Raw genomic sequence first — 23,382 nt, forward strand, 5'->3', positions numbered from 1 at the left:
ACCAGCAGCTGCAAAGCCAGGGTGCTGCACGCCTTCAGCCCTGGGTGACGCTGGCAGCAGCTCTGTTGTCCCCCACAAAGAATTTCTCTCTCTAATAATACTTTATGGCAGCCACAATCCAGCAAAAAAAGCTTTTCGTCAGTTTTATGAGCGCATCCCTCCCCTCTCCTTGGCCACTGATGCTTACGCGTGTCTGATACTCGTCCGCCTGCAGCCCTGCCGCCTCCTGGTGCTTCCTTCACCCCTGCCCAGCTGGCCTCTGGGCTGCTCTTTGAAACCAGCAGTAATCTTACTGCCTTCATCAACCCAATCCTCTTAAGGTTAAGGCAGTCCTATTAATTAGGTTTGCGATGGGGGGAACCTCCTTTCCCCCAGTCAGCCGCCCCTCGGACTGGGGGGGAGCAGCACCCCCCGCACAGAGGTGCTGCTGCTGCTGGCCCCCTTCTGCCCTGCCTGCGGGGCTGCAGGGACCCTCCCCGGGTGCAGGGTGCGGCGTCCTTCCTGCACAACCTGCGCGGAGCCTTCCACAGGCTCTTGGCGCCGCTGTCCGACTGCTTGGCCCTGTTGACATGGCAGCAAAGGGCCGTTCCCGTGAGCAGCTGTTGGTTTTACACTTGTGGCCTTCACCTTCAGCGAGCCTTCCCGGTCTCAGGCCACCTCTGGGATGGCTGCTCTGTCTGTTTGCTCCTTCCAGGCTCCTCGGGCAGCAGTTTGGTGTCCCCAGGCAGCACCGAGCTGACGGTCACCCAGCCCCAAATGGAGTCACCCGGCCCCGATGGCCTGCGGGAGGGCCGAGGCAGGAGGCAGGGGTCGGGGCAGGTTTCCAGCCCACGAGGGAGGATCTACCCAGGTAGGGCAGCAGAAGCAGCACCTGAAGCTCACCCCAGGGGAAAACGGAAATGTTTTCGGGCTACGCCGCAGGGATGGAGGAATATGAAGAGCAGCGAGGCACGTGGAGCAAACCCGGCCCCACCGGTGCTTCGGGGCAGGGTGCGGTGACTGAGGGTGCGGTGAGACGGGCTGCAGGGCGGCGCTGGGCAGGGGGAGGCTGCCGCTGGCAGACCTCGAGGTGGGGTCTTTGAGCCCTGGCCCCTTGGAGCTGGGACCAGCGGTGCCGTGGGGCTGCCTCTGCGGCAGCCAAAGCCGTGCGGGTGTCTGTGGCAGGACTGCAGCAGCAGCCTCACACCAGCGCGTGCTGCAGTGGCTGCTGCTTGGGGTACTTGAAAAAGTGCTGGGAAGCAGCGCTGCCTGGCGCCGTCATGCTCGGCATTTCTTTATGAATTGCTCCCCTTTGTGTGTGCAGCGGCTGAAGCTGCACAGGTTCAGCGGTGTCCAGACTGAAGCAAATATCCTTAAAATAAACACGGGAGCAAGCCTGAGGAACGCCGCTGCAGCCCTTAATTTTTACTGTAGACCTCTTCCTTCCCCTCTCAACTCTGATGTAATGAAATAAAGCATCTTATTTTCTTCCATTGCCAGGGGCCCTAACTAAAAACAGCCCCCCGCTGATCTCTGCTGCTCAGAAACAGGGAGTTTTATTGGCTCTAGTTATTGCATTTTATTCAGAGCCGTGTATGTGGGTGAGCGGAGCCCCCGGAGGGATCCGACAACTATTTGCATTCCATTTGTGTCTTCCGAGTGCTGGCTGCTGCCGTGCTTGAGGCAGAGGCAGCGGGCGTGAGCTCCGGAGCTGCTGTGGCTTCCGTGTGCGGAGGGAGGGCAAGGCCCGGAGGACGGCCCGGGGACAGGACCGCGGGATGCGATGGAGCAGAGCCACGAGGCCCATGTCTGCATGGGATGGGGACCGCCACGGGGGGTTCAGAGGGAGCTTCCCTGGCTTCGTGCCGAGTCGCACACAACTGGAATTTTGCCTCGTTTTTAGTTCTAGTAAATTCTGCAGCTTAGCTAAAATCATCAGAATTCACGTGGCTGCTGGCTAGAACCTGGCGTCTGGGTCTCCACAGCTCGGCGGCCCTGCTGGCAGCTGGGTTCTGCATGGGAGCTGGCACCGCGTCCCCGTGTCCCCATGTCCCGTGTCCCCGTGTCCCACCCCAGCTCTGCGGCCACGCGTGTGGTCGGCGGGGGGAGGCAGCGCGGGTCCGCAGCTGACAGGGGAAGGAAAAACCTAACCCTTGGTAAGAGGAGCTGTAAAACTCGGTGTTCGGAGATAATTAGTATGTTGGGAAAGTGACAGGAAAGAGAATCAAGCAAAGCCAAGGTCAGCGGCTGCTAATTAAGAATCAGCACCTTGTGTCATCCTGAGCTGTGGCTTGGAATTGAAACGCACACTGGGAGAGACCCGGGAAGATAAAGGTGATGGAGGTACCCAGATAGCAGCTAAAGGGATTTGAGCAGGGGTTTAAAGTTTCATTCTAGCTTGGCTGATAAAAGAGGCAAAATGAGAGAAAATTGTGGCGGGAGGCGCGTGCTTCGCTTCCAGGAGGGATTCGTGCCTCTGCAGCTGCCTGCGCGCCGCAGACAGAGCGGGCTGCAGGGAGGGCGGTCTTCTGGTCAAAGAAATAATGCAAGTGACATCTTCTTCAAAAGCTGCCTCTCTGGGTTTTTGGAGGCTCTTCTGGGAAGGTGGCGGCAGCACGCCGGTCCCAGCCGCGGCCCCGTGGGGAGCAGGAGGGACCGGAGCGGCAGCAGCTGCAGGGCTGCCAGCCCACCGACCCCCAGCCCGTCTCTGGATGGCAGGGGAACCTGTCTGCAGCCCGGGCTTCCTTCGTCTGGGACAGAAGCCCATTAACAAAGGGCTGTAGGTCACTGGTTTGGTGCTGGGATGATCCAGGAGGGGGTCTCAGCATGAGCCTGAGGTTTCCAGGGCACCCTTGTGACAGATGGAGCAAGTGCCTCTCTCGCAAACACCCTGGCAGGGTATGGCGCCCGGGTGTCCCCGTACCTCCCAAGGGGTTCGGAGTCGTGGCTGCGGTGCTTTGGGGGCTTGGGAGCTGCACTCCGTGCCACACCGCGTGGGGACGGCGAGGACAGCACCCGCACCTCCACGCAGCAGCTCCGGGTGCTCTTGCTGCCCGTGCCCAGCAATGGGTTACGTCTTGCACGCTCTGACAAATGAAGGAGAATTTCTTAGTGAAGGGTTATTACTGCGCGGATTATTGGGTTTGAGAGGAGGGTGGTTGAAAAAAGGTGCCCTTGGTTATGGCAGTGAAACGGTGTGTCAACATTGCTGTCTCCTGCACGGGGACTCGGTACGAGGTTTAATGCGCAGGGCTTGCAGGGTGCCAGCAGCCCGGTTTCCCTTTGCCATCGAGGCGAGCGGTGCCGGCTGGGAGGAGGTCGTCCGGGCCCAGCACCTGGCTCAGCAGCCGAGTTTCCCATTAGCAGCGCGGAGAACAGGAACTGAATATGTATTAGCACGAGGAGCTGGACGGCGTTTCTTCTGCATTAACGCGAGCTGCGGCGCTACAGCTCGCACCACGTAGTGGATTTTTAGCAGAATGCACAGGGAATTGCGTGACCCTCTCCGATCAGTTAACAACACCGCTGCTGAAGCAGACACGGAGCTCACTCTTAGGTGCTGGCTTTCTGTTAGCATTTGCAATTCAAAGCCCGGGCTGGTGCACAGGGCAGCTGGCAGTGTGCACGCTGCTCCTGCTCCCCCCTTCCGTTGCTGTGCAGCACGGATGACAAAATTGCACGGTATTTGGCTCTGTGCACATCAGACCCAAAATGTGCCCAAAACGCGCACTGTAGCAGTGCTGTTTATTTCCATGAATACTGAGGAAATGGGACACGGGAGCATCTCGATGCCTATTACGGGCTTGATTCCCAGCCATGAGCCGTGGGGCACAGCCCGTGACATCGGAGCATGCCCCGCTTTTGCACCCAGTGCAGTTGGATACCGATGTGGCCACATTTAGCAGCGGAGAAAAGATTTCACCCACGAAACGTGAGGCTGAGAGGAGACCCCCCTGAAAGCTGTCACTGATGCGGGGGCAAATGCGGTGCGGGCGTGGAATGGATCGTTTTGGGGTGCAAAAGTTGTAACTCCCCGGAGACTGATTTCTCCTCTCGACTCTCCGAGGGTCGGAGAAGCAGGAGAGAAGTCAGGCTCGCGGCAGTGCAGCGGGCACAGGGGCTCACCGCAGCACCTCGCCCCCTCCTGCGCCTCAGGGAGGTGCTGGAGGCGGGGAGAGCTGCCCGCCCTGCTGCACACAGCGTGTCGGGACCTGGTGACCCACCGTGGGCTTTGCTTTCCAGGATTTCTTGACTGACCTGATGATGTCTGAAGTTGATCGCTGTGGTGAGAATGAGCATCTCATTTTCAGGGAGAACACACTAGCCACCAAAGCAATCGAAGAATACCTGAAGCTGGTGGGGCAGAAATACTTGCAAGATGCCTTAGGTACGTACAGAGGGGTGGCGGGGCTCTTCCGCGAGCTGCCGGCTGCTCCTCACGGTGCGGGGCCACGGCTGAGCCCCGGTGGCCATCAGAGGTGCTGGCGCTTACCCGGCAGAGGGTTTCTCTCACAGCGCAAGAGAAGCCTGAACCCGTGTGCCGTCTGCCTGAGACACAGCTGGCTGCTGAGCGCCGCAGCCCAGCGCCTGCTGCCGGGGCTGGCAGAGGGGCCCGGGGCCGGGGCGGCCGCAGCGGGCGGCGCTCAGCTCTCGGGTGAAGGTCGCTGCCGAGCTGGTGCGCTGATCTGCTTTCAGAGGAGGTACCAAGTAGGTAGCTGAAGGCACGATGCTGTCTGCCAAGTCTTCTGTCTGAGCTCTGGCAGTGTCACGGAGGCTGATTGAATCCCTCCCCTGATCGCACAGCCCCAGCCGGAGACGCTCCCCCCGTCCCTCGCAGCAGTCAGATGAAATCTCCCAAATTGCAGTGATGAGAGTCGCCTCCCTGATGGCGCTGGGAACCCTCCTGGTGCTTTTCCGAAAGGGCTGGCTATGCTTACGGCTCCAAAAATATTTCTCCTGATGCAAATGAAAATAATGAGAGGTTCCGCTTCTGGGCAGGTCAGGAAGGAATGGCTGCGCTGCTGCGTGCAGCCAGCACAGTGCGAGGCCGGGGGGGCTGCCTCTGTGGCGTACACTCGGCGAAGGCAGCTGGGTTTTATGCACGTCCTTGCAGTAGGATGAGCAGTGCTCCTGTCGACCTGCTCATTTTTCGGTGTGTTAGGTTCCTACTAGTGGATTGGTGTAATTTTAACAAGGACCAAAGAAAGTGTAAGTACTTCGTTGAGGTAACAGTCATCTGGTGGAGCTGGGGACGGGGAGATCATTGAGCCAGTTCAGTCAGATGGCCCACCAGCAGAGGAGAGGGACTGTTACTTATTTCTGCCTTGTAATGCCTTCTGGTTGAAGGCAAGCCTGTAAGTAGATTACCTCATAAAATTTCTAAAAAGCCGGGAGATTAATGAAGGCAGAGAATTTCGTAACGCTCCCCTTTGAGGGCTCGGTGCAGACGCTGCCGAGCCAGCTCCGTCTCGTACCGGAGGAGCCCGCAGTCCCTGCGAGTTGTTCGGGGCACGGATCCTGTGTCGCCCTTTTGTCATGAAATGATTCATGTCGGTGTCACAAGGCAGCACAATGCAGCATAGTGCTTTCCTTCAAACCATGAAGCACAACCGAGTAATAGGGCCGGGTAGTAACAGCAGGCATCACCTGCGGGCAAGCAGAGAGGCTCCAGAGCTCCCTGGCAGAGCTGAAAATACATTGGAGAGGCTCTCCGGGACATAATTAAAGTCTGTTTTGGCAGTAGAAGGGGAGGAATGCAGACTAGGGTGGACAAAAAGCAGGATGGGAAAGTCCAGGACAGTCAGGAACTGGGAGGTGAGCAAACCGAAAGGAATTAGAAGATAACCAAAGCAAACCTTGTCCCCAGGGCATCACCCAGCCCCACAGGTCCCTGTGCGAGGCCCTCCTGCTCCCTGCCATCCCCTCCCCGAGCCTCCCCTGCCTGCGGTGTGCAGCCCGGACAGACAGCTGCCCTTCCCGACGGACGGACACGTGCCGCAGTGGGGAGTGCCCCCAGCCCACGCCGCGCTGCTCTGTGCCCGCAGCACCCCGGGGTGGCCCGAGAGCTGGCAACGCCCCGGGTTGTGAGCCCGCCAGGGCGAGGGGTGGCCGAGCAGCCAGCAGGAGTGCAGAGAAACTCACGGAAATACTTTAATTAATTAATTTAATTTTAATTTAATTAATACTGCCCGGCCTTTTGGCAGGGCAGCTGGGGAGCAGCAGCGCAGAGGCCCGAGGGCAGAGCTGCCAGCGTGCTCGCCAGGAGGCCGGGGCCTTTCTGCAGGAGGAGCTGCGCTGCTGGGTCAGCGCGATGGGGCACGGGGCAGCTGCTCGGGCGCTGGGGCTCACAGGCTGCCTTGCTTGCTGACTGCACCTCCAAAACTCGTCACTGACCGTCTGTTTTACAGGGGAATTCATCAAGGCTCTGTACGAATCAGATGAAAACTGTGAGGTGGATCCCAGTAAGTGTTCGTCTTCGGACCTTCCTGAACATCAGAGCAACCTGAAGATGTGCTGCGAGCTGGCCTTCTGCAAAATCATCAACTCCTACTGGTCAGTGCCCCGCGAGCAGCGCTCCCCTCCGCGTGCCTTCAGCTGCAGGGCAGAGGCGTGGCGTCGGGCCGTCCTCAGGCTGCGTCCGTCGGGCAGCTTGTGGGAGCTGTGGAGGGAGAGCCCTGGGCCTTGCCCACCCCTGCAGCACCCGAAGCCGTCCCGCTGGCTTCCGACTGGGGCTGCCCTGGGGCCGGGGAGAAAGGCACGGGGCTGAGCACGGCAGCTGTGCGGGTGCTGCCACGGTGGCACACCTGCGGGTGCGCCTGCGGACATGCACGGCGTCTCCTTCGACGCAGGAATGGCAGAGCTGTGGCAGGCAGAGGAACGAGTTTTCAAGGACAGATTTTCTGCTGAGCTGCTTTAGCCTGCGGACGCCGTCCCCCAGCGCCTTCAGGGCACACGAAGGGTGTGGGGCCATGGGACCCCTTCCCTGCTGCCATCCCGTGCCAGCTGCAGCCGTGGCTCCCCCCAGGCCAGCCGTGGATTATCTGCTCTGTGGAGGCAGCAGCTACCGACTGCCCGTCACGCCTCTTCTCGGTGCCTGGTGGAGGGTTTCTGCAGCACAGACACGGGGACAGGGCGGTGGGGTCGAGGAATAAGGTGCCAGTCTGACCACCAGAGCATCAGGTGGAGTTTTGAAACCCTCCCCGCAGGCCCTGTGGCACTCCTCGTGCCTGTCAGGGAGCTGCAGCAGCGCAGGGAGCTTGCGTTGAGGCAGATGTGCTCCTGCGGCAGTGCTGGGGCGAGGAGGAGGAGGATGCTCGGGGCCTGTTTGGCTCCGCGTCCCGCATTCCTCCAGGTTAATCCCGCTCTCTCCCGGCCCTCGGGGCAGCCGTCGGGAGCTCCCTGCCTCCTTGGCCCAAGGCCTGGTATGCAGTTGGAGGCATGTCCTCGCTGATTGCGCTCAGGGTAAAGGTTCTGGCAACGAGTTGGGACAGGCCTCAATATACAAAATTGCCTGGGGTGAGGCAGTGGGGTGTCTGGTGTCCCGTGCTGGAGGTGGCCGTGCTGGTGCCCGCTGTCCCGTCCTTGGGTCTGTTACAGCTGGTGCCTGCAAGGAACGGGAAGAATTGAGCTGGTGACCTTCCTTACCTTGAGGAATAAAAACGTTTTCCTTCTGCTTCTTGCTAGCAGACCACAAGATTCTTGTCCTGACCAAAAAAAAATTATTACTGCTGGATTTGCAGTCATCCTGGTTAAAAGTCCGAGCTTAGTTTTTATTAATGTGTTTTGTAGCAACACTGTTGTTGCGTAACATCAACTAAGGCTCATTTTGGAGGAAGGAAGTCTCTGATAGTAAAAACTTCTCATTTTCTCCCCTATCCCAGCTGTTGCATTAAGGTCTGAAAACTCATTATTTGTAGTCTCCCAGGATTTGGAGTGTGCTGTCTTGCAAGGCCAGGAAGGAAGGGAATTGCTTCTCCTGATGTTGCTCAGCAAGAGAACAAGCAGCGAGAGGCTCGCTCCAACTTCCTTTATCTACCACAAATAAGCAAAAGGGCAGATCTTGTTGGAGGTAGCCCGTACCTTATCCTGAGCCAATTAATAATTCTCTGACTCAGGAGTTGTGCTTACCTGCTCTCCCAGGAGGAATTCACTGCTTTTAGTCACCAGTGGATAATAATTGTTCAAATTAGCGTCTTCCCAAAAATACCCAGAGCAGCACTAAAAGGTAAGTCTAAAAATAGGCTTGGAAAGTGACCCAAGGAAAGTCACGAGTGCAGGGGAAGTTTGTTCCTCCAGCCCTGCCTTTCGGAGGAAGGCTGGAGCAACGGAGCTGCTGCTCCGAGCAGTTCCCTCTCGCTCCTTTGTGCTCAGCAGTTCTTGGGGATTAATTGGGCTGACAATGAGTGCTCAGGCTTGGCCAAGGTATCCTGACAGCTAACAGTCTTGCTTTAAATAGAGTGCCAGAGTGTGCATACTCATCTGCCGGAGAGAGTCGGAGAGAGGAAAGAGGTTTACAATAACTGAAAATTGTTATAATTATGACATAATTTGGACATCTGGGAAGTTTCAGCGTAAGCAGAATTTCAGCATGTGGAAGCTCGTTACTGGAAAGTTGGGTAATGAATTACTGGCCCGTTTGTCACATAAAGCTGGCTAACTGAATCCCATCCGCTGCTCCACAATTAAACTTTTATGGTCTCCCAGCCTGTGGCAGCGAGCAGTGCTCGCGGGCTGCACGCAGCCGGTGCACGCGTTTTCAGGGGGTTACTTCCAGTAACTACAACCTGTCCTGATCACTCAAGCTTTAAATTGCTTAAAGGATTCTCCTATTTCTGGGCAAATACCGTGAAGTAAAAGGGCTTTGTCCAATTGTGTGGATCACGCCAAAGACAGAGGGGAACTTTTCCAGCCAAAGGCATTGGTTAGTGGTATTTATAAAACACGGGGCTGGGAGGACGGCTGGGCAGGTGCCCACTGCCGGGGCCGAGCCGTAGCGTGCCGTGCCGTGCCGTGCCATGTCACCGGCCGGTGCGGTGCTCAGCGGGGCAGTGGCTCGGCCGGGTGCTTCGCTCCGAGGCTCGTGCAGTTTGGGGCCTCCCGCCTGGTTCTGGCACTGGTGGACATCGGCTGTGGCAGCGCGCTGTGCTGGGCAGCAGGACGGGGTCTGGCAGCGCGGCGTGCGCGGCCTTCTCTTCCCAACAAGTGTGAGGGTCAGCCGCAGGGCAGTCAGGCCCACAGGGAAGCCAGCTCACGTTGCTTTGCTCACCCCACGTAGTCCCTGCAGCAAAACTGGGAAACTGTCCTGTGAAATGGCTGTTTGGTAAGGAGATTTATGGCCTAAAATGGAGTCTGCCCCCTCCTCGATCTGCTGTTAGACCAGCCAGCTCTGGAGGTGAACAGTTCTGACTTTCAAACAAAGACGGTGGCCGTGGCCAGAGCAGCCTCTGGGGCGGAGGCAAAGGGCCGGGAGCAGGGACTTGCTGGCCACTGGGGACCCATTGTCAGCCTGCTCCCGCGTGGGAGGATCCAGCTGAACAAATAACCCGTGCTGGGAACAGGATAAGGTGGGAGCAGGGAGCTGGGAGGAGAGCAGGCAGCCGGTTTGGCGGTGATAAGGGCTGCTGCGGCGGGCGTCTGCTGGGCACGGGGGAATTCCGGGGCCTTGGGAAGCCCGGCTGGGCTCGGTGCGGTTGCGAAGCTGGAGTGACTCCAGTGGGGCTCTGCATTTGCCCTCATTACCATGGGATTTGGTCCAAGAGCTAGAACAGGAGTACTGCAGTTTGCACAGCCGAGCACCAGCTGTGCTGGTGACCCCAGTACCCCCGGTGGTTCCACCAAGGGTGTCCCACGCTGCTGGGCACCACACAGGTGGTGTGCCCCATCGCTCTGGGATGCTCCGCACCACCTCACGTGGCGCTGAGCTGCTTTGCACGGCTTGTTTTGTATCTCTGGCTTCCCAGTTGTCGGGGTTTTTTTCTATGCTTCTTTTCCGTGTGGTTTGAGTCTCCTAACGGGCGCTGCAAGGAAAAGAGCCTGTGGCTGGTGAGGGTGGCAGTGCTGATGTGCGGGGTGAGAGGACTCTGCCTTGGTGCAGAAGGTCAGGGCGTCACACCACGTGGCTGCTGCTACACACCATGCTTCTTACTGCTTTGTGGCACTTCAAAAACCTTGGCCTTGAACTTCACCATCCCTCTGTGTCCTTCTGTCATTTCAGTGTCTTCCCAAGGGAGCTCAAGGAAGTTTTCGCCTCGTGGAGACAAGAATGCAGCAACCGTGGCCGCCCAGACATCAGCGAGCGACTGATCAGTGCCTCCTTGTTCCTGCGGTTCCTGTGCCCAGCTATCATGTCCCCTTCCCTCTTCAGTCTCCTGCAGGAGTACCCGGACGACCGCACTGCGCGCACTTTGACCCTCATTGCCAAGGTCACCCAGAACCTCGCCAACTTCGCCAAGTAAGCGGGGCTGCAGCAGTGGGGGGGGGCAGCTCTGAAGAAGGGGAAGGAAGGTCCCACACTGGCCGCTCCTTCCCTGGATGGAAAGGGCCTGCTTGTTTCCTGTTGTGTTTTTCCCCATCTCTCTCTGGGACCCATTCCCTCACTGTTAGGTCAGGGAGATCAGTGAAGTTTCCAAAACAGCACGTGTTTTATGAGCAGGAAAACAGGCTGCTCTGACCACACAGAGGAGCGGGCTGGGTCGCAGCGGGAACACCCAGGCACAGCCAGGAAATGTGTCCCGTGATCGCTGTGCTGGGAGAGGCTGATGGCATCAGCTCTGCCTCCCGTCAGAGGCACCAGCAGGGCCAGAACCCGCACAGCAGCAGTGGTGTGTGTAGCTCGGGAGCTGTTCTGTCCCTCCCAGGAGCTCTGGGACCTTCCCTGCTACGACAGCACAGTTGTTTGAACGGGGATGGCAGGAAAAGAGGATGGGGACACTATCAATTTCTAACTAAGCCCGTAGGTTTGATGGAAACAAAGCAAGAGATTTCTGAAAATCTTTCCACTGGCTGCAGCTCTGAGCTACTTATCCTGAGCTCTGATAACAAAACGATGAGCTTTCCAAAACATGAATGGGCAGTTTCCTTCTAAAGCTCCTTAGATTTGGGAACTAGCTCAGTGTACACATGCGCAGCCAGTAGTGCACATGCATGCACACAACCACAGATGGAAGACAAATAAGCGTGTTACACCAGATGACAGAAATTCTCCATATTCCTGACCAATCCCTAACTAAAGGGTTTTCAGATTTGCAGCACTTTGCAGAAAGGAACCTCTAACTAAGCTGACATTAGTCAACCAAAGTGATGAGGCTGAGCTGTCCTGCAGACCGCTCACACGCCTCTCCTTGCAGAATCACTGTCACAGCACAACGTGAAGTGCTGCTGGTACAACTGAGCCACGAGGCCCTGTTGTGCTCTAAGTAAGACATCTAACTGAGAACGAAGGCTGCGTGAAGTGCTTGAAGGGCAGAAGGAGTGTGCAGGGCTGAGGGGAGAACAGCCTGGCCGTTGTGCCAGGGTGGCAGCAGCACGTGGCTGCGGCCAGCTTCAGTGCCTGGGAAGTGGGGGAGAGTGTGGGACTCCCACAGCCGTCATTCACTGCACCTCAGCCAAGTGACTGGGCTTGGTTATTTTGATTTCTTTATTTCCACTGGTGTGTCTTATTTCTGGAGGCTGTACCGGCAGTAAGATACACCCCATCACCAAGAACAGCTTCGTTTCTATAGGTTTCACCTCCATTTCTGCTGCTGAGGTCCCATGCTGATGAGGGCTTAGCTGGATTAGGCTGGAGTTAATTTTGGTTCCACGTTCAGTGGGGTACCAGCTGCTTGTTAGCAACCCAGTGATCCCAAAGGCTCTGAAAGGGTTCAGATGCCACAGAAAGGCTCTGGCATTCTTACGTGCATATGTACCAGCTCGTTCTGCTCACTGCACCTCTGTTTACAGGATTTAGCTGAGATTTCTGTTGCTGTCTTGATAGGTTTGGCAGCAAAGAGGAATATATGTCCTTCATGAATCAGTTCCTGGAGCATGAATGGACTAACATGCAGAGATTTCTCCTGGAGATTTCCAATCCAGAAACCATCTCAAACACAGCTGGCTTTGAAGGCTACATTGACCTGGGCCGGGAGCTGTCCACTTTGCACTCGCTGCTCTGGGAAGTCATTTCTCAGCTGGAGCAGGTACGGGGAGCTCACAGGGACAGGCCCGGAGGGAAGCACAGTTGGCCAGCGCTGGGCACTGGGGCCCAGCACACCACACACTTCCCCCTTGTGCAGCCCGTACCCATCCGTTAGCTGTGTGGGTGCACAGCACCGCTGTTACGAACCCTTAGCACTTCCCCAGCCTTTGCACGTGCTGCTGTAGTAGCTCATCCTTCTTGGCCTTCTTGGGGGCATGTGAGTATCGCTTTCCCCCTCTGCTCTTCATCACTGGGGGTGAGCATGAAGGGGCTGGTGGGATGAGAAGGCAGAGCTGCTGAACGCCAGGCCCTTCTGTTTTTCCCAGCAGATTCAAATGGTTAATTTTTAATGAAAAGGATTTCTGTCAGGAGACCTGGACCAGGCTTGGCCACAGCTGTCTTCGGCGTCTGAACTATGCTAAGCATGCTTGCTGCCTTCTGCCCCGCAGCAGCAAATGGTTTCTGAAGCCACATGTCTGGGACAGCCAGTGGAGTTAAATTATGGAGAAAATTAATGTTGCTAACAATTCACTGAAGAGACTGTCCAGCAACTGGCAGAACCCACAGTTCTCTAGCAGAAATACAAGATGGTGGTAGTAATTCTGCTCTCTTTTTCTACCAGGGCACTGCAACAAAGCTTGGGCCTCTGCCTCGGATCCTGAGGGATGTCAACTCGGCACTCAGTAACCCAGCCTGCGTGCAGGTCTCAGTCACAGCCGATCACACTGCATCCACTCCTAACGCTGGCAACAGCATCTCTGCGGGGCTACAGAAAATGGTGATAGAGAATGACTTATCTGGGTAAGAGCCTAAGAGGTGGCCTGGCCACAAAGGAAATACTGAGTATTCACCTACTACCAAAACCTGAGCACCTGCAGGGACTGGCAGGACAAGGTGTGCTGTGGACTTACCTGATCCATTGGCAAGGCTTTCAATTGCAAAATGGATACTGGGTGTGGTTCAGCTCTGAATCTAGACAAAGCAGTGGGCAGTAGCACAAGCACATGGCTCCATCCTGGGTCTGTGATGAGCCAGAGCTGGGAATGTGGTTTGGGAAATGGAAAACTGGCCAGTTCCGAGCTCAGTTCTTGACGCTTGGCTGCAGAAGCAAAATGTTCATCCTTTGAGGGCTTGAGGGATTGTTCATACTGACCTCAAAGCACTGAGTTCTACCACTGAGTTCATTAGCTGTCTGAATGTGCAAGATTTATTGGTCTTACCCATCGTTGTAAGATGTAGGGTATGTGCTGGATTCACTGAGATCCAAATGTGGACATTTCTCTAACAGTGGCCAAGCTGTAGAGGCCTAACAATCAATTCCAATCCACTCCATCCAGTTTTTATAATACCATGTGCTTTTAATGAGCAGTGATTCACAGACAGTCACCAAACACACTTTTAGGCCTAATTATGTAACAAATTTCATTCATGGGAAGGATGACTGTTGCAGACTTAAAATGTTTCTGTTTTTGGAAAAGTAGAGCCCACATAAATTGAAAGACACTGCTAATAAAATAGTTTGTAAGTGGAAACTACATAATACTTAACAGTTTAATTAGGAATGAAAGGCAGCAATGGAGCTGGACTTGCTTTAATCAGAGCTTTCATCTCTAATGCTTCCCAGCTTGAGGTACAATTGTTTAAATCTAATGCTATGGAAGATCTCTACCAGTATGCTTTCACCCAAATACTTGCTTACAATGCACCATCTTTGATCAGTGGTGTATTCACATTAAGCTACTGCAAAGCTCTTTCTTTCTGTCTGCAAGAAATCAATATTGCTTGGATGTATCTGTTACAGCAGGAGCAGTGGGTGGATAACTTTCCGCCGCTAGGATTTAGCTCTGCTGTTACAGCTCTGTCTGACCCTTGGCGGCCTGGTGTGGATCAGCCCCCCCCGGTCCTGTACAGATCCTGGCCAGCCCCCAGGAGCTCAGAGCCCAGGCACAGAGCAGAGATCAGAGAGCGGGGTGGGTTCGGCCAGCTGGGAGCTCAGCCCCGTGCTGCCAGCACGCTGCGGGCTGCGGCTGGCGAGGCAGAGCCCGAGAGCGAGCCCGTCAATGCCTCCCGCAGAGCACGGCCCGCTCTGCCACGCGAGGCACCCCCTGCTCCCCTGCCCGCCCCCACAGGGGTGCCCAGAACCCCGGACCCCTCCGCACCCCCCGTTCCCCTGCTCCTGCTGCACCGTCCCCACGCACAGGCAGAGCTGGGCCTGGCCCCGTGCCCTGCAGGGGCTGGGCTACGTCCGCTGCCCGCACAGCTGCGCCACGCTGATTTCTTCTGAGTGATAACGTTTTCCTGCTCTGGTGCAGCATTCACAACTCTTCTTTTTTTTTTTTTTTTGTTTTCCTCTCCTTTTCCTTACGCACTGACTTCCCCGCAGTCTGATAGATTTCACCCGGTTACCATCTCCAACCCCTGAAAACAAGGACTTGTTTTTTGTCACAAGGTCTGCTGGGGCCCAGCCCTCGCCTGCCCGAAGCTCCAGTTACTCAGAGGCCAATGAGCCCGACGTGCAGATGTCTAACGGCAGCAAGAGTTTGTCCATGGTGGACTTGCAGGACAATCGGCTCTTGGACAGCGGGGCCAACGCGCCCGGCGCTGCCGACTCCCTCAATGACAGTCAGTCGTCCCTCGGGCAGTTGCAGGGCGTATGGACCGCACGGACTCAGCAGAGCAGCGTGACGGGCATGGCCACCGTGCGCCGGGTGGGCCAGACGCCCACCACGCCGAGCGGCGAGAGCGCGCCCGGCCGGCCCCAGCTGCTGGCGCCGCTCTCCTTCCAGAACCCCGTGTACCAGATGGCGGCCGGGCTGCCGCTCTCCCCTCGCGGCCTGGGCGACTCCGGCTCCGAGTGCCACAGCTCGCTCAGCTCCCACAGCAACAGCGAGGAGCTGACGGCCAACAAGCACGGCTTCGCCGGCCCCGCCGCCAGCGAGGACTTCACGCGCCGGACGGGGGAGCTGGCCCGGCGGCAGCTCTCGCTGACGGAGAAGGGCGGCCAGCCCACCATGCCGCGCCAGAACAGCGCGGGACCGCAGAGGCGGATAGACCAGCCGCCCCCGCCGCCGCCGCCGGTCACCCGGGGCAGGACGCCGCCCTCCCTGCTGAACACGGTTCAGTACCAGCGACCCTCCAGCGGCAGCATGATGTCCTCCTCGCCCGACTGGCCCGGCAGCGGGGCCCGCCTGCGGCAGCAGTCCTCCTCCTCCAAGGGCGACAGCCCCGAGATGAAGCAGCGCACGATGCACAAACAGGTGAGTTCGGGGGGCTGTGACAGCTCCGGGGGTTGGCGGGGCCAGGTAGGGGTCAGGCCACGGACTTGGAGAAGAAATCGGCTGTTGGGGATTGCTGGGGACATCGTTCTGGCCCCAAGTTACTACATCAGTGCCAGCACCATGGTGCTACCTTGGCTCTTGCACCCAGCGTGGCCTGGGACAGAGGCCCTGCAGGGAAGGGGACGCAGACGCGTGGTTTTCTCCCCGCTGTGTGGCACGTTGGGGTGTGACTGCTGCAAGGTGGCAGGTGGCAGAGGCACGAGGGCGACGGCAGCCCTGCCTCTGTCCTGTGCTACCATCTCGTCACCGCTTTGCCTCTCCATGCACAGGCTCTCATCCCATGCCATAGTCAACCCAGCCCCATCTCACAGACTTGGACTAGGCGCTAATCTTCTCATTTTATCTACAACTCTCTGTGCTGCTGCTCCTGTCCCACCACAGCCTTGGTGTCCCTGGACACTCATTTCTCTGTTAGACCCTCCTGGGCGCACATCGGGGGAGGCGAGAGCGGTAAGGAAGGAGCGTGTTCCTCATCAAGAGTGAAGCTGCAGCTGTGCAGAGCTCGACAGTGCTTCGGGTCCCAGAGCACGTGCTGGTCTGCACAGAAAGGAATGGGACTGTTCACGGTGCTAAAATGGAAGGCAGTACGTCACAGACCCAGGGCCCTCCGGTTTTCTGGCATGGATAAATTGCTTGGCTAGTGCTCCTTTAGTCATTTTACATTTCAGATACAGCCCTGTAGAAAATTAACACAGTAGGGCCTCTCAGTGCCCAAAGGAGGAGTTTTAAAAGTAATACAAAACCCAGAGAGTGCGGACAACTGGCAAGAGCTCACGGCACCTCAGCCCAGGCTCCTTTCCAGCAGCACAGCGCTGGAGGAGCAGCAGAGCTGGTGTAAGTACCTCTGCCTTACAAGGCAGCTGTGGAGGCCTTGTGGCAGTGCTGCCCATTAAAGGCTATTGTATCAGCCCGATCTGGAGCTGTTCTGTGCATACTGTATTGATTCATAAGCGCTGACATTAGCAAGCTGGCCACGTAGCCACATTTGTATAATGTGGATCGATGCTCGTTAGGTGCAGAGGGCACAGAGCTCTGCAAGCAGCAGCCTGGTTGGTAGCAGAGTTTCTTTGAGATGAAGAGCGCAGCAGAACCTTCGGCCCCTGGCCAGTCGGTGACTGCAAAGCTTTCCTCCAAGACCTGAAGTCCCCAAATGCCCTCCCAGCCCGATCTGCATATTCGACTTGTGTGTGAGCAGTGTCCGTGAATCCCTGTTACACTGCTCCTTCACAGCTGCTGGTATTAAATGCCCTTTGAGAACAAAGGCGTCCCGTGCCCTGGCCATTCCCGTAGAATTCCCCAAGCCCCGCTCCTGCCAGGCAGCAGCGCCTCCCCTGCCTTTGTGAGTCCAGTTGCTGATCTGCCTTTGGAGCTGTGCCAGGCCGGATCAGGTGCTCTTTTTCACCTCTTTGGCAAAGGAAGAAAGGGGCGGAAGGACCTGTGCACAGTGGGCTGAGCTCTGTTAACTGAGAGCCTGGGACCAAGAGCCTTCAAGTCGCTGAAGTGAAGCCGGGTGGCCAGCACTCCTCCGAGCCAGACAGTGAGCAGCCACCAGAGGTGCAGCGCCCGAGGTGAAGGTTTAAGAAAAAACAGAAAGCCACAAGCCAGGGCAGGGTTTACAGCAAGTGTGCCATGAGCAGAGCCTGAAGCTTCTGATTTAGAACTGTGGAAATGAAGACGAGACTGAAAGATGGCTTGGGAAAGCTCCCAGTGCCAGGGAGACAACCAGGCAGCCCCCACTCCTTCAGAACCTCCTGGTCTGCTGCTTGCCAACGGCTGGGTTTCTCCCCTGTCCAGAGCTCTGCATGGAAGAGAAAGTCGCCTGCATTTCTGCCTTGTTATCTTGAATTCACTTGACCAGGTCATGCAGATCCCTTGTGTTCATCCAAGAAACTAATTACTGCCGTTTATAATGAGCCAGGATGGAGGGGAAATGGCTGGAGCTTCACTTCCTCAAGTTCGTGATGTGGTTGGAAACTATTCAGGCAATGCAGTTCAGCTGGAGCTTGCAGTCCCTGCCCAGGCCAGGACTGAAAAGCCGCAGCCGCAGCTCTGGCTGCCTGGCAGGAGAGCAGCCCCGCTCCGCGCGCTCCCACAGCTACCTGAGCACACCCGGGAGCTGCCGAGATGTCGAGGAGTTGGACCTCATCTGTGGAGAGGCTCATCCTAGAAGAAACCTGTGTTTTCCAAGCAGACGTCAGCATGACCAAGAGAAGCATTTAGTTCGCTGGGTTTAGCCGTAGCCGTACGAAGCCTTCCCAGCGAGCAGCCTTCCCATCTGCCAGCGGCGACGACCCGCCCCAGAAACCCGGGCCTGTTCCTTGCAGCGGGATCCCTCTGCAGCACACCTTTGTGCGGCTGTTCTCTGGGGATGGCAAAGGGAAGAATTTGGCCTGGCGAAGGCCAATGTATTAAAATAATGTGGGGTGCACAACAGGAGTCGTTCCTGTGCCTCCCCCTGGCTGTTCCGGTAGCTCAGACTTGCTCATTGCTGTTTGAACAGCACGGGAGAGGGCTTGCTTGGAAGGAAATTCTCTCTCTAGCTTCATGACCATTTCTGTTACAGGTTTTTCTTTTGTTATGGTTGTATGTTTCATTGTAGGCCCCTTCTCCTGTGAACCCCAATGCCCTGGACCGCACTGCTGCTTGGCTTTTGAATATGAACATGCAGTTTTTAGAAGATGAAAGCATTGACCCAGATTCCAAGCACAGGGATAAGCTCAGGAATAAGGACGAGCTCAGCCAAGCAGAAAAGGTAAAACCTGATTGGATTGAATCAAGTTTCTAAATAGAGAGAGGATTTCCTTGAATGTCGTTCATCTGAGCAGGGGCAAGGTGGGCTGTCTGGCACCTCCCTGCCCAGGAGAGAGGGGTGTCAGGTTCTGCGCCCTGCTGCTCGGCGTCACAGGGCACTGCTGGGGAAGGTCTGGGAGGTTTTCACACACTGACTCAAATTGCCCTCTGATGAGAGCTAGTGAGAAAAGCAGGAGCCAGGAATCGAGTGCTGGTGCTGCTCTGTGACATCATCTGGAGCCAGCTGGTGCCTCTTACTTCCCCCTGGCTGCAGGAAAGAAAGCTTAAAAGCCAGTTTCAGCTCACCTATAGAAGACCAGGGAGGAGGATGCAGGCAGCCTTGTGCCTCACAGCAGGGACGTGTAGCAAGAAGCAGCTCTCACTTTAAAAGGCTGCAAAAAGCCCTAAAATTAAGCCCAGATTCTGGTCTCGGCTACAGCACCAGGGTGTGGTGTGACTCCACTGGTGCACTGACGCTGCTCCAAGGCTGTGTCACACGGACGAGGGCCTGCCCGGTGTGCGGCCTGCCAGAAGGCAGTTCCGTGTATTCAGTCGGAGCCCACGGTCCCAGAAAGGCTGCAGGATGTGTGCTGCTGCAGGACGGGTGCTGCTCCCTCCCCTGCCTCCTGGAGGAGCCTGGGGTGGGAACAGAGTGAGTACACAGGCCGGGGGTGAAGTAGGGTTAGAACTAAGGATGCAGCAGTCAAGAGCTGAGCAATCTTTTCTGCGAGATGCTTTCTCAGCAGCCTGGCACTGCCAGGAGAGCTGCAGCTGGGCACGGTTAGCACGTGGGGTGTTTCCTGACCGTGCGTCACGTTCCTCACACCAGGCACCTGTTAGCACCAGGTCACGCACAACTCCAGACGTGTCCCTCCCGGAACCTGTTTCCTGTTTTTCCAGCACAGACACGTTTCTGTTTTTTTGTAACAGCAGCCTTTGCCTGTTGTGTTGTACCGTTGTTGGACTCTTACCTGTTAAATTCAAGGGAAAGGCCAAAGGCGGGGACTTTAGACCCTATGGTAGGGACTGTGAGGTGGAAGGCGAAGGCTCCCAGCCTCCTCAGGAAAAGCGGGGCTGTTGTTTGTGAGAGCTCAACCCATTTTTTTACTGCCTTTCTCCTCCTTGGCTGTTCCTGTAAGTACACAGACACGTACTGAGCAGACAGTATCTGACACAGAAGAAGTTCTGTGAGGCAGACGCCCGAGCAGAGACACCAGCAGGCAGCCAGTGACAGCGAGGGTGTTCCCAGATGCGCTCGCTGCGCGCGGTGTTACTGCTGCGCTGGGTCACTGAAGGGCTTCACAAGGGTCAGTGCGGGACGTGCCAGGCAGGGGGTCGCCAGCACCCGCTCCAGGTAGATGCTGTTGGGGTTACAGATTCAGGCGGTACTGCAGCACACCGGTCCCTGCCCTCAGGTCGGAGGTAGCCCCTGCCCTGAGCCTGGAATCTCATTCCCATGCAGCATCTTCTGTTACTTTGCTGTCACACCCGTCACTGGCATTAAGGACCATCATTAGCATAACCTCTCTCCCCATTACTGTAAGCCTCGAATGGTAACCGAGACTGAGACAAGTGTTCTAGAGACAGGAGCGACTCCTTCGGGCTCCGAGGCCTCTCCTGCTATCATTTGAGCTCACTTATGCGGCTCCTGTTTTAAGGCTAGGGTAGGTATTTAATCTTTCCTCTTTGGGCAACTCCCTTCTGTCTGACTTCAGTGCTTCTGTGCAGCTCTATGGGCGTCCGTGTTTCCATCACGCCGGTTCCACGTGCAAACTGTCTCATTTCAGTGCCTCAGTAAAAGCTTTGCTAAAGGAAAAACACAGCGAGCCGTTGTGCCCGTCTGCCCAGGCAGAAGGAGCTTGGAGGCTGTTCCCACTCTGCCTGCCAATACCCGCAAATACCGTGGCTGGTCAGGAAAACCCTCAACACCGTAAAGGTTCAGCCTGGAGGCATTACGGTTATTCTGCCACAAGTCAGTGGAGTTGATCGTAGGAGAGCCGTGGGGACTTGTGCGAGCTGGGGCCCTCTCACAAAGAGCTGGCCTTTTAGTAAAAACCCCACAGCAGGGCTCTCAAAACTGGGACAAACAAAGTTCGCAATTTGAATGCTTACATAGGTGCAGCTGGCCAAGGAGATGGCCACGTTTGCAGCTAACCAAGTCAGTGCACAATGAAGCACATTTCTGTCAGCTGGTGTATGACACCTGTGGCCTTGTAACAGATTTCATGACACAGATGAATTTTTTTTTCCCATTTCTGACCCTAAAACGGCCAAATTATCAGCTGCATATTAATTATTCTAAGGTTATTGCAGTTTAAATTAAAAAAAAAAAAAATTTCAAGGATAACTTTGAAATGAAAGTCATCTTACAGCGATTTACACTGAATTTTCCTTTACCAAAGCAAGTTGTACTGAATGCTGTGCTTCTGCAATAGCCACACCGAGCCTTACTGGGTTAGGAAGCTCTCCGGTTTTGTAATTGCTTTACGTGGGTCTTCTGCTGATTTTTAGCTTCAGCTGTGCAAACTGTAGTCTGTGGGGGTCTTGGCTTCACGCAGCAGCTCTTCTGGGATTGAGCCTGGGCTTGACATCTGCCCGCCTCACTTAGCCCGCAGGGCGCAGTACCAGTGCCGCTCGCTGCCCCTGCTCACGCCGACGCGGTGTGACCGCGCTGCGCTACACGGCAGCGCCCGACGTGTGCCTGACGTGTGCCCGCTGCCTGGCAGGAGGCAGTCCGCCCTAACAGCTCCTGCTTGGCTTTCAGCAACTCCACAGCACACGCATTTCTTGACATAGGCTGAAGAGCTCACGCGTAAACCCAAAATCCCACCAATTCAGCTTTTCCTGCCTGTGTTTAGCCCCGCGCTGTTAGTGTAAGGGAACTGCCAGCTGCATTTGCCATTCAGTCGCTCTAACCTGCGTTCCCCGTGTGAAATGCCAAACTCTGCTAACAACCCATTCTCTGAACCTGCCAGTGATGCGCCAGCCCCGCGGAACGCAGCGCCGCTCCTAGCGCAGCACGGAGAAGACGGACGAGGAGGTGTCAGCACGTGGGGTTATCTGACAAGGGTTTGCAGCTAGTCTGATGCGAGGAGAGGGGCGTAATCGGGCTATGGGGAAACCTTGGCAAGGGCAAAGCCCTACTAGGTAACGTGCTACATGTGTTTTCTCCTCCTGTGTCTGTCCTTGCGTGCTGTAGTACCAGCAGGACCTAGTGGTGCTGCAGGACAAGCTTCGCATCTCCAACAAGAAGCTGGAGGAGTATGAGACACGCTTCAAATGCCAGGAGGAGACGACGCAGAAGCTGATGCTGGAGTACCAGGCCAGGCTGGAGGAGAGCGAGGAACGGCTCCGGAGGCAGCAGGAGGATAAGGAGATCCAGATGAAGGGCATCATCAGCAGGTACAGGGCAGGCGGGAGGAAGGCAGGCAGCCAGGGTGGCATTAGAGCTGAGCCCTGCTCGGGAGAATCAGGTTCCTGGGGAGAGCAGGCAGCTTTCCCTTGAGGGTTTGCCAGCATTTACGCACTTGCCGCCCCTGGGGGAGTTTCAAGCCCTGACTCTTTGGGTCCCCCCCATCAGTGTCACCTCACAAAGGATTTGCCCCCATTTCCCTGATTCACGAAAACAAAACTTCAGGAGGCAAGGGCTGGCAGGCCCCCCCGGCTCTCAGAGGATCTGGCAGGCTTGCTCTTCTTTTTGTACAAGCAATTGAGCTAATGCTCAAAATGTGCCTTTCCTGACATTCAGTGAAGATCTCATCTCCCTCACATTACTCCTAGCTATAAACCCCTTCTGCCACCCAGACTGATGTGGTGGTTACATTTCTCTGGTACCTGGGCTGTTCAGTCCCGCTGGCTTCTTCTTTACCTGAGGCAAGCCAATTCGGTGCTTTTAATCGGCCCTCCTAGATGGGTCTTCCTTCACTGGCCTTAATCGCTTAAGCTTTTGGGCAGCCTGCTATAGAGGTGTCTAGACAAAATTAATCACCAGAAAAAAAGACTGGGCTTGAACTATTGGTTTTTGTGCAAGAAGAGATGTGTGTGTGTGTGTGTGTGTGTGTGTGTGTGTGTGTGTGTGTGTTTGAATGCGCAGCTGCGGGTCCTGGGAGCATCTCTGTGTGTGCCTCAGCGCTGCAGTTTCAGCTGAGGGAACTAGACCTCGTATGGATGATGGGGGCTGCTACGTGAGGCCTGTCCCATCTGTAGCTAGTCCTTCTGGCATTTCATACATCCTCCTGTGTGCTGCAGAGCTGTACAGCACCCCTTTGCCTCCTCGGTGACGAGGACTAAATGAGGCCGTGCGCTGTATTGTTCACCCTGGGTGGCTGATTTGGGTGGGTGTAAGACTCGTGTCTGGGCAGCTCAGTGTGGCAGAGCCCAACAAAAGTAATTAATGTATTCCTGACATTGTGTGCGTGCTACAAAAGGCCATTACTTTTCAGTGTAGCTTGATCCAGCCAGGAGGTGATCGGCACAATCTTGCCTTAGCAGTAGAACAGTGGCCTGGGTCACTGTCAAGCTGTGCGAGAGCTGGGAATGAAATTGTCTGAATGAGCAGATGAAGAGATGTGCTCCGGTGTGCCCAGCCATGCCCGAAGCTGTCCCTGCCCTTTCTCCAGGGGTGCCTTGGGGTACTGTGTTTTTCTCATACAGAGCGCTTTCTGCAAAGCCACCAGCTCCAAACCAGCTCCAAGGAGCCTAAAGATAGGAGGAGTTGCAGGCCTGCAGGATCCCCTTTCCGCCACCTCCTCCAAGTTCCTTAGCTCCTTGAGCAGTACGCCCCACTTCACAAACAAGGGCTATGCACTCTGCAGCTTGAAAACGTGGCTTTCTTTTCTTGTCTGTTTGGCTACCAGGCTGATGTCAGTTGAGGAGGAGTTAAAGAAGGACCATGCAGAAATGCAGGCTGCCGTGGACTCCAAGCAGAAGATAATTGATGCACAGGTGAGTCCCTGATGCCGAGAGCTGCAGCGCTTCTCAGGGGTGAGACTGCCAACACGCAGCAGTGCCAGGTCATGTGTGGCACGACGATGTGCATGGGGTGAGTCAGCACGAAGCTACAGTCAGGGACGGGGGGGTCAGACCTCAGCAGGACGCGTG

At 56.1% G+C, this 23,382-nt stretch overlaps 1 protein-coding gene across 20 annotated transcripts in view; it reads left to right on the forward strand.

Moving 5' to 3' along the window:
• Nucleotides 1–23,382, forward strand: part of LOC121057304 (DAB2 interacting protein) — a 225,995-nt gene that overhangs the window by 194,282 nt on the left and 8,331 nt on the right. For 14 of the 20 annotated variants that reach the window (XM_040531235.1, XM_040531228.1, XM_040531230.1 and 11 more), the window contains 9 exons: nucleotides 4,222–4,366; nucleotides 6,387–6,531; nucleotides 10,193–10,429; nucleotides 11,954–12,155; nucleotides 12,777–12,955; nucleotides 14,538–15,411; nucleotides 18,092–18,244; nucleotides 21,482–21,684; nucleotides 23,139–23,226. In XM_040531235.1, the coding sequence (XP_040387169.1) occupies nucleotides 4,222–4,366; nucleotides 6,387–6,531; nucleotides 10,193–10,429; nucleotides 11,954–12,155; nucleotides 12,777–12,955; nucleotides 14,538–15,411; nucleotides 18,092–18,244; nucleotides 21,482–21,684; nucleotides 23,139–23,226 (2,226 nt within the window). The remainder of the gene's footprint in view (nucleotides 1–4,221; nucleotides 4,367–6,386; nucleotides 6,532–10,192; nucleotides 10,430–11,953; nucleotides 12,156–12,776; nucleotides 12,956–14,537; nucleotides 15,412–18,091; nucleotides 18,245–21,481; nucleotides 21,685–23,138; nucleotides 23,227–23,382) is intronic. The other 6 variants (XM_040531240.1, XM_040531231.1, XM_040531247.1 and 3 more) reach the window with 3 other exon arrangements.

This window comes from Cygnus olor, chromosome 19 (genome assembly GCF_009769625.2).
Source record: "Cygnus olor isolate bCygOlo1 chromosome 19, bCygOlo1.pri.v2, whole genome shotgun sequence".
Lineage (NCBI taxonomy): Eukaryota > Metazoa > Chordata > Aves > Anseriformes > Anatidae > Cygnus > Cygnus olor.